Raw genomic sequence first — 13,780 nt, 5'->3', positions numbered from 1 at the left:
TTATTTTAGATGAGGAATACTTAGGAGTCCATCATTCTATCCTGTGAGGGTGCACAATAAAATCATTATTACATGTTGTTTTCTCTATAATTTTATTCGAACCCATGTAAGTCTTGATCCTATTGAAGCGTTGTTGGGAGAAGGATTTCCTAGTAATGTGATGGATGACGATGAATCGAATATCGTAAATATTCATCCATCGATGCATGGGCTACTTGGAGGGTGGAACTAGCCAACCAACTGTTCGATGAATGGCAAGCATCTAGAAATTAGTTAGGTTTAAGGTAAAAATAGTAAATGTTAAGTTGTTTATGTTATTTCATGTTTCTAGTTTATGAAACTTTGGTGGTGTTTGAATCGTTTTTTTGTATTGTACTAGACTTGTTGAATGATAATTTATTTTCTTTTGATTCATCATGTGTTATAATTTTATAAAGCATTGACCTTTCGGTGCAAAATATTGAACTTAATTTTAATTTGCATTTTTTCTTAAGATAGTTATGTCAGGTTTTTTACATTCAAGTGTTTCTTCCCAAAATTCTTAAGGAACCAAAAGGAAATGGGTTCCAGAAGAAGATGCTACGTTGGTTGCTTGTATGGTCGACTTGCACAATGTTGGAACCTTTAATGCAGATACAGGATTCAAAGTCGGTTATTTAAATAAGTTGGGAAAAATGTTAGAAAATGTTTTACCCTATGCCATGTTGAAGGCTAAACCTAATATTGATTAATGGATTAGGACATTGAAAAGGGATTGATCAATCGTTTATGACATGCTTAGCGGAAAAAACAATGGTGGCTTTGGTTGGGATGAGCATAGGCAGCTTGTTGTTGCTGAAGATGCGGTGTGGAACTCATATATAGATGTAAGAATTATTTCAAGTCTTTATTATCTTATTTTGACCAAACTTATATCTAATATGAATTTCTTATTTTTATAGAGTCATAAAGAAGCTGCTCAATTCAAACATCAGAATTTCCCTTATTATGACCAACTTACTGCCATCTACGTAAAAGATCGAGCCATTGGGAAAGATACTCAAACAGCCGCTGATATTATTGAAGAAATAGATGCTGAGGAAGTTGCTACTACAAATACTCATGAAGAAAGAAACGATTTGCATGGATGCGAACCTGATGTTTCTTTGGATGACATGGATCTTTAGCTACACAACTGCAACCAGCTAGAAACCAAGTGATTCCACATTTTTAAAGAAGAAAAAAAAGGTTTCTGATGCAAGTGATTCTTCTACTTCATTTAATGATGCTGCAACTTTATTGGCGGAAAACATACAGACCGTTGCTCTATTCTTCTTGCTGTTCTTTGTTTGTGCAAATATAATTATTATTTTCTGCGGTTAGTGATGCTCGATCATGTCAATGCGACCATTAAATCTTTACGCATTGCAGTTTTGTTTTCCAACACTGCATCTCCTATGCAGATGCATCATCAAAGAAGGAAAAAAAGAAAAAAAAAAGTAACTCCAAATTGGATTCAATTTCGAATCATGAGAGTCTCATATCATTCAATCTTATTTTCCCAATCATCATTATCTCATTAATTAGTTTCTACCTGTCAATAAATAGCTTTGGTTTTCCAAAGTATCTCTCCTTATATGATGCTTCCATTTACCTCATTCTCTTTTAATTTTAGTGTTGGTTTTAGTGGAATACCCGACAACCTCGGATGTTCCTTTTTTTTTCTGAAAACATATATATATATTGCTTCTATTTGTCTCCCCCTAAGTTTCTGGACGTATTTTGAACAATATTTTTGTAGCTTAAGTTTAGCCATTTTTTATCTTTTTTTTTATCGTCAACTTCTGGTTTTCTTTTCTTTTTTGTTTGTAAATCTTGTTTATTTTTAGAACACATTGGTCAATTGTGTTTATCATGAAAGAATCCTTTTAATTTCTTGTATCCAAAAGCTTACTTTGGAAAAAGAAAAAAAGGGAAGAAAAAACCTTCTTCCACACAAGGGAAAATCTATTGAAATTACCAGAGATCATTCCAGTCAAGTTCTCTCCAAATAAACTCTCAAAACATCCCATTGCAATCAAGGTTTATGAACGCCTTATTAGTATTCTTTTTGAGCTTTTCAGTGATCAAAGTTTGAGCTTTTCAGGGTGCTGCTTCGAAAATTATTTAGCAAGTTAAATATTTTTTTGTTTACTTTTCGTGTGAAATTTATGAAAAAAAAATAGCTTTTGGGTTTGAGAGAAACAAGGCAATAAATGTTACAGCTTGAGGAGGATTCGGCGAGGACGAAGGTTCCATCGTCTGCCATTGATAAGCTGATTGAGGAGAATGAGAGGTCCTCAGGGAAGATTTCAGACCTCCATATAGAACTTGCCGCCGTGAAGCAATCATTGTCAGGTGCCATTGAAGAACTGAAGAAAAAGGAGAGGTACATTGAATCCTTGAAGATTGAACTTGGAAAGGCTAAAGAGTTAGAGGTTAAATCTGTAGAGAAAGAAGCTTCATTTTGTAAGTTGAAAAAAGAGTTGAAGAAGGTGCAATCCTTTGAGTCTGAAGCAATGGGTTTAGTGTCAGAAGGTAAGAAGAGAATTCATGAACTGGAAGAAGAAATCAAGAGAAGGAAGGAATCTGGAAAGAAGATACATGATTCATATGTTGCTCAAACCAAAGAGTTTGAGCGAACAAAGGTTTCACTTGAAGAGTCAAGGCACGTAATCACGTCTTTCCATGAAAACCTTGAGAAAATGGAAGGTAATTCATCCGAGGCTGCATCCCAGAGTTCTGTTGAGGATGACCATTCTTTGATGGATGGCTCTGAATCCGAGCTTCAATCGAATAAAGAGAGTCTGGTTCGTGCTCAGGAGAAAGAGAGAGCTGCTTTATTGAAGGCCAATATTCTAACTCAGGAGGTAAACTTGTTAAAATATGAACTGAAATCTACCAGAGAAGCTGAAGAAAACAACCTAAAAGCCATGGATGATTTAGCGTTCGCATTGAAAGAAATGAGAACGGAAGCAAATGAAGCCAAGGAGGAACTCTCGGTAACAAAATACGAGCTGGAGAAATCAAGAGAGGAGTTGGAACTTTTGAAGATGATGTTGACTAACATTCAGCTCTTGTATAATGAAGCAAAGGGTGAAGCTGATGTATTCAAAAACACTTCTGAGAGATTAAAATTAGAAGCTGAAGAAAGTCATATGGCATGGAATATGAAAGAGACAGGCTTTGTGGATTGCATTAAAAAACTGGAAGACGAAAGGAATGCTGCACAAGAAGAGAATAAAAGCCTGCTTGAATCACTTAAAGAGGCTCAAAACATGTACAGGAAGACCATGGAAGAGAATCAGAAATTTTGGGGCAGCAAGAAACAAGCCAAAAATGAAGCCAATTATGTAAGCAAAGCAGTCTCAAACAAAAAATATGAAGCTTTGAGTTTTCATTCCCAAGGGAATGAAAAACCTAAGATAAAGGAAGCAACAAATTTTGAGATAATTAGGGAGTGGAAGCTATTGTTTTGTGAAGAACAAAGCAACAAACAAAAGCCACTGAGATGTACAGATCAAAAGGAACAGCAAAAAGATGGAAAAGAAGCTAACAAGAAAGCAAAGCAACAAAAGTCGGGCACCCCCTGTTTGAACCTAAAATTCCCACATAAAAGCAAGGATGCAGAAGAGGATATTGAAAATTTAATCAAAGACAGTGATGGAGAATCAGACTCTGAATTGTTTGATCCACTAAGGGGATCCATATTTGATGAAGCTGAAACTCCGAAGGCTGCATCACCGATTGCAACCAGGCACCAGAGTAAGCCTTCCTTTGCTGCAAATGATGAATCAAATAATGGGGAGGAGTTTTATCCTATTGATTCGACCAATTTCGATGAAGAAAATGATAAGACGACAAGAAAAAAGAAAGCATTGTTAAGTAGATTTAGTGAACTTATAAAGATAAGAACTTTTAATTAGCTTTAGTCATCTTACAATTATTCTTTTATTTATTTATTCTTTTTGTACCAATGGACCTACTTTGTGAAATTACACATGATTATCGACAAATATTCCACTTTCAACTAGTTTTTCATATTTGGCGGCACTATATATAAAAAACCAATTCCCTAAGGGGTTCTTCTTGATACATGTCAACTGTCAAGATATATAAAGATCATTTCAATTGTTTTCATATAATTACATGCATACAAATTTCTTTTGGGTTCAACTTGGACTTCAAATGAGCCGTCAACCCAACCTAAATATTGAATAACAGACTCAAATTTGTGTTCGGTAAAAAGTTACCAAAAAGAAAAACATCTAAGATTTTATTTGGTTTAAATATGCTCTTAATTTTAAAATATTAAATTTTTCTATTGCTTTTTAGTTAAAAATTTTAGTTTCTTAATTAAATTTTGCCGATAAAAGTTACCCATGTAAAACGTGAAAAGACCTTTTTTTAGTCCTAAGAATTTACAATTTTTTATTAATTTAATCCTTATTCTTTAAAAATATATAAAAAAATTTAAAGTTAATTTTTTATATTTTAAATAAAAACATAAAAAATAGTATTTTTTTTAAAAAAATATGAAATCAATAAAAATTCTTTAAAATTAAAAAAAAAAAGAAAACGATTTTAAAAATATATACAAAAATTCTAAAATTAAATTTATCTAAAGTGGATTGGATCGACCAGTCAAATAAAGAATTAGTTGGGTATCAATACGTTGAGAGGTAAAAAATTGGTTGACAAATCAGTACACACTGGTTGAACCAAGTTAAAAAATTGGTTGAACGAAGCTAAAAATCAATTGAACTGATTTCAAACTGACATGACCAGTTAGTTCTTAGAATGATCGGTTTGACTGGTTCAAATCAAATAAATTATTAAAAAAATTAAAATATCTAAATATTAAAAAAATTATAAAAATTGATTCAATTTGTTTATTGAGCTGATTTTTTTAGTTGGCCTCAGTTGGTCATTACCAACATTTTTAAATTTATAAAAGTTAATTTTTAATTTTTTTATGTATTTTAAAATATAAGGACTAAATTGATAAAAAAAATGTAAATATTGATGACTAAAAAAGTTAATTTACCTTTAACATTATTAACTTTAACGACAAAATTAGACGAAGATACAAAAATTTTTAAATAAAAAAAAACCACAAGATCTAGATGTTTCAAAATTATAGGATTAAATTTTAAATTTTAAAATAGTACAAGGTTATTTTACATTAAAGTTAGTGTTGCAATGAAGAGGAATTGCTTCTGACATGTATTTGATGTGATAGATGTGAAGTTTAATAAATTTAGAGTTAATATATAATTTGGCCTTGAACTTGTCTATTTGTATCTAATTGGTCTCTAAATTTTATTTTTGGACTTAGTTAATCTCTGAACTTGTATTTTGTCAACCAAGTCGGTACATTCACACTAACACTGTTAATTGTGTTAATGTGGCACTGTTAACTAATTCAGTGGTGCCACATGGCAAGCATAAATTAAAAAATATAAAAATATAAAATATGTTTGTCACATGGCGTTTTGAAAGGCTACCACATGGCACCACTAGATTTGCTAGAAATGTCATGTTAGCATAAACTATCGGTGTTAGTATGAAGAGACCAACTTAGTTCACGGAATACAAGTTCAGAGAGCAACTAGGTCCAAAAAAAAATTAGGGACCAGCTAGGTTCAAATGAACAATTTCAAAGGCCAAATTATATATTATCCCATTAATTTATTTTTTGTAAAAACCATAATATTTTATGTTTTTCCCATTCTTTTCAATTCTTGTTCCCCATCTTAAAGAGGAATATATCTAGTTAAATTTTTCTGTTTGGATACATTGTATTTTCCTTTTTTTGCAAAAATTTTCAATCAATTTCTCCATCTAATTTTCAACCGATTCCATCTATTTATAAGAAGATAAGATAGAACCTCTATAGAGTTATAGAAGTTTATTTTCACTAGAAAAACAATATCCTATTTTATCTGGGATATAGGAAGCAACAACCCTAGTTAATGATACTAGGGTTTTGTCGCCCCACCTCCTTACATGAGGGGTTTTGGGCCTCTTTCATATCGGGTCAAATTACGAGTACTTCTTGAGATTTTTTTTACCCAGTACTATCCAACCCAATTCAATTTTTTTATTTCACAAAATAAAATTTAATATCTACATATTAAATAATTTTCTCACCTTAAATTTACCCCAATAAAATTTTGACAATTTTACTTCGAGAAAATTCATTCAATATGTCACAAATGAACATGTTTACTATAAACAAAGGATTTATTTTCATTTTTGGGCTTCAAAATAGTCCAAAAACATAAACTCATTTTTTCATAATTTTTTAATTAATCTTATATAGGATTGCAAGTTTCCATTTCCATTTGTGGAAATCAACAATCATTTCCAAATGATTTCATTTCTCTCTTTTAGAGGAAACCATAATCATTCCTGAATGCTTCCCATTTCTCTTTTCTTTTTCATTCTGTTCATTTCTATTCAAACACGCAATTCATTTCTTATTTAAATGAGATAGCGGTGGGACTGATTGGACATATGTAGTTGAGGCTCAATTGATTTATAATTAAGTTTAGGTTTTTGCTTATTAATTATGAACTCAATTAGCCACGAAGTCATTCAACTATAGTATCGTGACTGAGCTCTCCCCGACGACATGCCATTATGAAGGCAACTGCTTAATGCTCGTCCAATGACCTTTTCATAAGTGTGTCACCCTAATAAGATATCATTGATATCTTTGGGATAATATTCATTCTCCTTATGTGATCCTATTTTATCTCACGGTGTAACACCTCTAACCCGTATCCATCGACAGAATAGGGTTACGAAGCATTATCGAATTTATTTCTTAAACAATCATACATTTCACATTTATTTCTCAAATCCAAACAAAAGTCATTCAAATACAGTTATATAGTCCCTAACACAAGCCCTCGGGGATTCAAACAAGCATTAGAAGTGGTTCAGGACTAAATCGAATACTAAATAAATTTTTTTAAAAAAATAGAAATTTTTAAAATGTAGTGGACACACGCCCGTGTCACAGGCCGTGTGAACATTCGAAATGGGATCACATTGCCGTGTCCCAGCCTGTGTCCAACCGCATGTAACTCTCTGACTTGGGTCACATGGCCAACCATACGCCCGTGTGACTAGCCCGTGTACCCTTTGAAATAGCCTCACATGCTCGTGTGCTAGGCAGTGTGCTAGGTCGTGTGAAAACTAGAGGGTATATTGACTTGTGCCACACGGCCAAGCCACATGCCCGTGTGCTAAGCTGTGTGAAACTGCTAACTTGGTTTCTAAATAAGTACCAGGGGACACACGACTGTGTCATCTAGTCGTGTGTGACACACGACTGAGATACACGCCGTGTCTCTGCCCATTTGGACAAAAATAAGCTATTTTCTAAGCCATTTTTCTCACCCAAACTTGCATCAACCTAAATACATCCAATAACATATGACCTTAACATCAATAAGCATTCAAACCAACCACAAACAAGTCCAAATCATGCTATACCAATACAAACAATAAACAATGTTCATAAACATCACAATTTGGGCTTCAAAATCATACCAATCTCACATCCAAAAATCACCTAAATGGTCAATTTCATATATGCATTATTTGCCTAACACTTAGCATACTAATACATTCTCAAATTCAACCATTTGCTACCTTAAATACCAAATCAAAACAAGGAATTTATATAGCAATTATAAATCAAATATCAAAGGACCATTTACACATATTTACATAACCAAATATACCAAAATAAGCCAGATCATATGGCTAAACACATAACTAAAACATTATGAGATATATATAGTCTACATTAGCCAAAACACCTATACATAATATATAACCTAAATATACATAGTTCAAAAGTACCAAAACAAAGAATGGATTCTGTGATGAGATCTCCGACAACTTCCAATCTGAGCAAGCTTCGAAATCACTATAAAACATGGAAAAGTAAATAGAGTAAGTTATTAAGCTTAGTAGCTCGTATGGCTAAAGCACAAATTACCATTTAATCATAATTTAAGGAAATAAACATAGCACAATGCAATTTAATTTGAATCCCCAAAGCCTAACACATATTCAATCAAAAGGTTAGACATGAACTCATAATTCTCATAGATTCAATGCTTATACAATTCATGAACATACTTGTACCGATACATATCAATCTCTTACTTTTTCATATCATCAATATACTCGTTGACCCATTTGGAATAATATCGAATACTCAAGAATCTCACACACTAAGTGCTAATACATGGTTGGAACCATCTCAATCTCATTCTCATATAAATGCTTACTCTCGAGCTATCACCGGGTCTGCTCACACAAGCTAACAGTCAAGATGTAGCTACATGGTGCTACTCACACAAGCTAATGAGTAACCGTAACACACTCTGAAAACTCAGCCACTGGTAGAACGTACAGACCAGCACCCAAAACATGGTAACCCTTAATGACATATCATTTGTAACCTATCTATTGCTAAGGTTCAATCGAGATCTCATATATTGCCAAAACTTCATCGAGTATATCCATGAAGTCATATTCACCAATAATGTAATGATAATTAAAACACAAAAAATTTAATGCTTATTAATATACGAACTTACCTCGATCACAAAAACGACGAAATGGATCGACTATTCCAAAACTTTATCTTTTCCTTGTTCCAGATCTGTACAAGGCTTACCTTGATCTAAATAAATCAAATTCAATTCATTTAGAATTTATTCTATTCAATTCAACCCAAAATTCATAATATGGAAAAATTACTATTTTGCCCCTAAACATTTAACTACTTTATAATTTAGTCCCTAGCTCATAAAAATACAAATTCATGTAATTTAATTTCAACCCATTATAGCCGAATATTATATAGACTCATAGCAGCCCATATTTTCCTTATTTCACACATTTACCACATAATTTTCATTTTTCTGAATTTAACTCCCTAATTGCAATTTCATTCAAAATCACTTAACAAATATTGTTTATCTAATAACAACCATCCATTTTCTATCATCAAACATCAAAAAACATATACATTCATCAATGGTAAAACCCTAAACTTTTAACAGTTTTGCAAATTAGTCCCTGGGCTGGCTAGATTAAGCTACAACAACTCCAAAAACATAGAAATCATTAAAAACCGAGCAAAAATGCACTTACATGCACTAAGAGATGTTGGCCGAATGTTTAAACTTCTCCCATTGCTTTTTATTCTTCAATTTTCGACAAGAAGATGAACATGCATGCTTTTTCTTTGGTTTTCTATATTTTAATATATTTTAATTATCAAATAACATCATTAGCCTTGTTAATTAACCTTTATAGTATCATTTTTATGGCCATAAAAGTCAGCTAACAATATATATGGTCTAATTGCAACATAAGGACTCATATTTTAAAGTTTTATAGCCATTTAAGACCTTTAACTACTAGAACTCAACTTTTGCACTTTATGCGATTTAGTCCTTTTTATCGAATTAAGCATGCAAACGTCGAAATTTCTTAACGAAATTTTTATACTACACTACTAACATGATGTAAATATTAAAATAATAAAATAATTATTTCTACTTTAAATTTGTGATCCTGAAACCACTGTTTCGATTTGACTGAAAAATAGGCTGTTACAACTCTCCCCCCCATAGAAATTTTCGTCCTTGAAAATCTTATTGGAAAATAGGTTAGGTACTATTTTCTCATAGCCTCTTCGGATTCCCACGTAGCTTCTTCGACACCATGGCGTTGCCAAAGTATCTTCACTAAAGCTATGCTTTTGGTTCTAACTCTTTAATCTCTCGGGCCAAAATTCTGATCGATTTTTCAATATACGTCATATCGGGCTGAATTTTAATCTCTTCCGGAGAAATTATGTGCGATGGGTCCGATCAGTACCATCGTAACATGGATACATGAAATACATTATGGATCTTTTCTAGTTCTGACGGTAAAGCTAGTCGATATGCCACTGGCCCTATCCTCTCGATAATCTCGTACAGCCTAATAAATTGCGGACTCAATTTCCCTTTTCGACCAAAATTAAGAATCTTCTTCCATGACGATACTTTCAAAAATACTTTTTTACCAATTTGAAATTCAATATCCTTACGTTTGAAATCCGTATACGATTTCTATTGATCTAAAGCTGCTTTTAAACTATCTCTAATTACTTTCACTTTCACTTCGGTCTCTCTGATCAAATAAACCCCGTGAATCTTTTTCTCACTAAGCTCGATCCTGTATAACAGAGTTCGGCATTTAAGACCATATAAAGCTTCATACGATTTCATTTTTATGCTCGATTGAAAACTATTATTATACGCAAACTCAACCAACGGTAAATATTTTTCCCAGTTGCCCTCAAACTCTAAAACATAGTAACGAAACATATCTTCGAGAATTTGAATCACTCTCTTAGATTGACCATCTATTTGCAGATGAAATGCAGTACTAAAATGCAATCGTGTACCCAAATCCTCTTGCAATTTCTTCCAAAATCATGACGTAAACTACGGATCTCTACCCAAAATAATAGAAACTGACACCCCGTGCAATCTAACAATTTTAGAGATGTACAATTCAGCTAATCTATCAAGTGAAAAGTTTGTACGTACCGGAATGAAACCCAAGTAACATCTTTTTTTTCAGAGATAGGGGTAATGCTGATACGAAATCCATCGTAACTCTATCCCACTTCCATTCAGGTATCATTATTGGCTATAATAGTCTCGAAGGTACTTGATGTTCGGCTTTAACATGTTGACAAACCAAGCATCTTGACACAATTTCTGAAATGCTTCGTTTCATGCCCGACCACTAGTACGACTGTTTCAAATCATGGTATATCTTAGTACTCCCCAGATGAACAGATAAACTACTACTGTGTGCTTCATGTAGAATTTTCTAAATAAGCTTAGAATTTCTCGGCTACTACTGTGTGCTTCATGTAGAATTTTCTAAATAAGTTTAGAATTTCTCAGCACACAAATTCTATCTCGAAACAACAAACAATCATCAGATCTGATTTGATATTCTGAATCAGTAGTCGAGTCACATTATACTCTTTTAACTTGCAATTCATTGTCACATTTCTGAGCTTCACAGATTTGCTGGAGAAATACAGGTTTAGCTTTTAATTCAGCTAAAATCTAACCATCATAAGCTAATGTCAATCATGTATTCATCGCTCTCAAAGTAAACAAATATTTTCTATTCAGAGCCTCCGCGACTACATTCGCTATCCCCGGATGATAATCAATCACTAACTCGCAGTCTTTCAATAATTCGAGCCATCTTCATTGTCACAAATTGAAATCTTTCTAAGACATCAAATATTTCAAACTCTTGTTATCAGTAAAAATATTGCATTTTTCACCGAACAAATGATTTCGCCAAATTTTCAATGCGAATACAATAGCAGCCAACTCTATCACTTTACATTCTTGCATTAAAACACATCCTAAACCGTTTAATGAAGCATCACTGAAAATCACAAACTCTTTACCCGACTCAGACTGAACTAAAACTGGTGTTTCAGTTAACAGTGCTTTCAACTGTTCAAAACTCTATTGGCATTTTTAATACCACTCAAACTTCACATCTTTCTGTAACAATCAAGTCATCAGTGTAGCAATCATCGAGAACCCTTTTACAAAATGCTGATAGTAGCCAACTAATCCCAGAAAATGTTTCACTTTGGATACGTTTCTTGGTTGTTTCCAGTCAACAACTGTTGAAATTTTACTCGGATCAACTTGGATGCCTTCAGTTGAAACAATATGTCCCAAAAATCCAACTTTTAGGAGCTAAAACTCGCATTTGCTGAATTTAGCAAACAATTGATTATTTCTCTATGTTTGTAACACAATCTTTAAACGCTCAGCATGCTCAAATTCGTCTCGAGAATAAATTAGAATATCATCAATGAATACAACTACGAATCTGTGCAAATACGGTCTAAAGATTTGATTCATCAAATCCATGAATACTACAGGAGCGTTAGTTAACTTGAATGACATAACTAGAAATTCATAATGTCCATTACCTGGTTCTGAATGCAGTCTTCGGCACATCCAAATCTTTAACCCGCCACTGATAATGACCAGATCTTAGATCAATCTTAGAAAATACTGTAGCTCCTTTCAACTAATCGAACAAATCATCAATTCTCGGTAAAAGGATACTTATTCTTAATTGTAACCTTGTTTAGCTGTCAATAATTGATCTCATTGATCCACCTTTCTTCTTTATGAACAGAACTGGTGCACCCTAGGGCAAAAAACTAGGTCATGCAAAACCTCTATCTGTTAACTCTTGCAACTGAGCTTTCAACTCTTTCAACTTTGTCAGAGTCATTCAGTACGGAGCTATCGATATCAGTGATGTTCTCGGTACTAACTCAATAGCAAATTCAACCTCTCTGATCGGTGGTAACTCGGGTAATTCCTCTGAAAACACATCTGGATATTCACAAACCACGGGTACTGATTCAGTCTTCGATTCAGTCACTTTTGTATCAAGTACATATACAAGGTAATCATTTCAACCCTTTCTCACATATTTTTGTGCTAGCAACATCGATATCAGAACAAGCAACCCACTCGAGTTATCAAATTCAATACGAAGAATTTTACTATTCTGACATTTCAACTCAGTAGTCTTTCGTTTACAGTTTACAACAACATCATGCAGAGTTAACCAATCCATATCCAAAATCACATTAAATTCAACAAATGGTAAAAACATCAAATCAGCAGGAAAACAGTAACCTGTGTCATCAAAGGACAATTCTTGCAAACTTTATCAACTAGGACATACTGACCTAAGGGGTTTGATACTTTAACCACAAATTCAGTAGACTCAACAGGTAAAATCTTACTAGACATTCATACAGACATATGAATGAGTCGATCCAGGATCAATCAAAGCAATTACATCAGTGTCATAAAGAAAAAATGCACCGGCGATAACATCTAGTGCCAATGCATCTTTGCGAGCGCGAATAGCATAAGCTCTGGCTGAAGCTCGAGCCTCAGATCTTACAGCAAAATTCCTTGTTGCACTTTTGCTACTATTCATATTTCCAGTATTTCTAGGTGGTCTCCCTTTGTCAGTTGTATTACTCAGCCTTGCATTCAGAAATTTGTCTTTCTCGGGTAACTCAGGACAATCACGGATAAAATGATCTTGCGAGCCACATCAGAAACAAGCTTTATTATTTATCAAACAATCTCCAAAATGTCATCTTCCACACTATTGACACTCAGGCTTGTTAGTTTTGACACTACCAACACTCGATACTGAAGTGGCTTGAGTTTTTAAACTCATGTGTTGTTTTCCACGATCTCTATTAGAATATCCCACTGAAGCATTTGAACGATTATAAGATTCCTTTAATTTATTTGAAGAGGAATGATAGGGTTTACTCATTGACCTCTTTTTTGAGTCTCTAGCTTCAAAATTGGCTTTCTCTTTTCTTTGCTAAGCTCCTCGACTTTGTAAGCTCTATCGACCAAAACAACAAATTCTTCCAGTTCAAGAATCCCAACTAGAAGTTTAATATTTTCATTCAACCCATCTTCGAATCGCTTACACATAAATTCTTCAGTGGAGGTGCATTCTCGAGCATATTTACTCAGTCTCACGAATTCTTTTTCATATTCGGTTACGGTCATACGACCCTGTTTCAATTCCAGAAATTCTTTGCACTTTTGATCAAGAAACCGTTGACTTATATATTTCT

General features: G+C 33.4%; 1 protein-coding gene across 1 annotated transcript; it reads left to right on the top strand.

The window, feature by feature from the left end:
- Positions 1 to 1,909: 1,909 nt before the first annotated feature.
- Positions 1,910 to 4,011, top strand: LOC107958727 (intracellular protein transport protein USO1). Its single transcript, XM_016894575.2, has one exon. It carries the CDS (start codon positions 2,235 to 2,237, stop codon positions 3,942 to 3,944), a length of 1,710 nt encoding a protein of 569 aa, XP_016750064.2. The 5' UTR covers positions 1,910 to 2,234; the 3' UTR covers positions 3,945 to 4,011.
- The last annotated feature ends 9,769 nt before the right edge of the window (positions 4,012 to 13,780 follow it).

Source organism: Gossypium hirsutum, chromosome A11 (genome assembly GCF_007990345.1).
Source record: "Gossypium hirsutum isolate 1008001.06 chromosome A11, Gossypium_hirsutum_v2.1, whole genome shotgun sequence".
In the NCBI taxonomy this organism is placed as follows: Eukaryota; Viridiplantae; Streptophyta; class Magnoliopsida; order Malvales; family Malvaceae; genus Gossypium; species Gossypium hirsutum.
The sequence above is the reverse complement of the archived record's forward strand: the minus strand, read 5'-3'. Positions and strand labels throughout refer to the sequence as shown.

Coding starts and splice junctions, on each gene's coding strand:
- LOC107958727 (XM_016894575.2), top strand. CDS start 2,235: ATGTTACAGCTTGAGGAGGATTCGGCGAGGACGAAGGTTCCATCGTCT.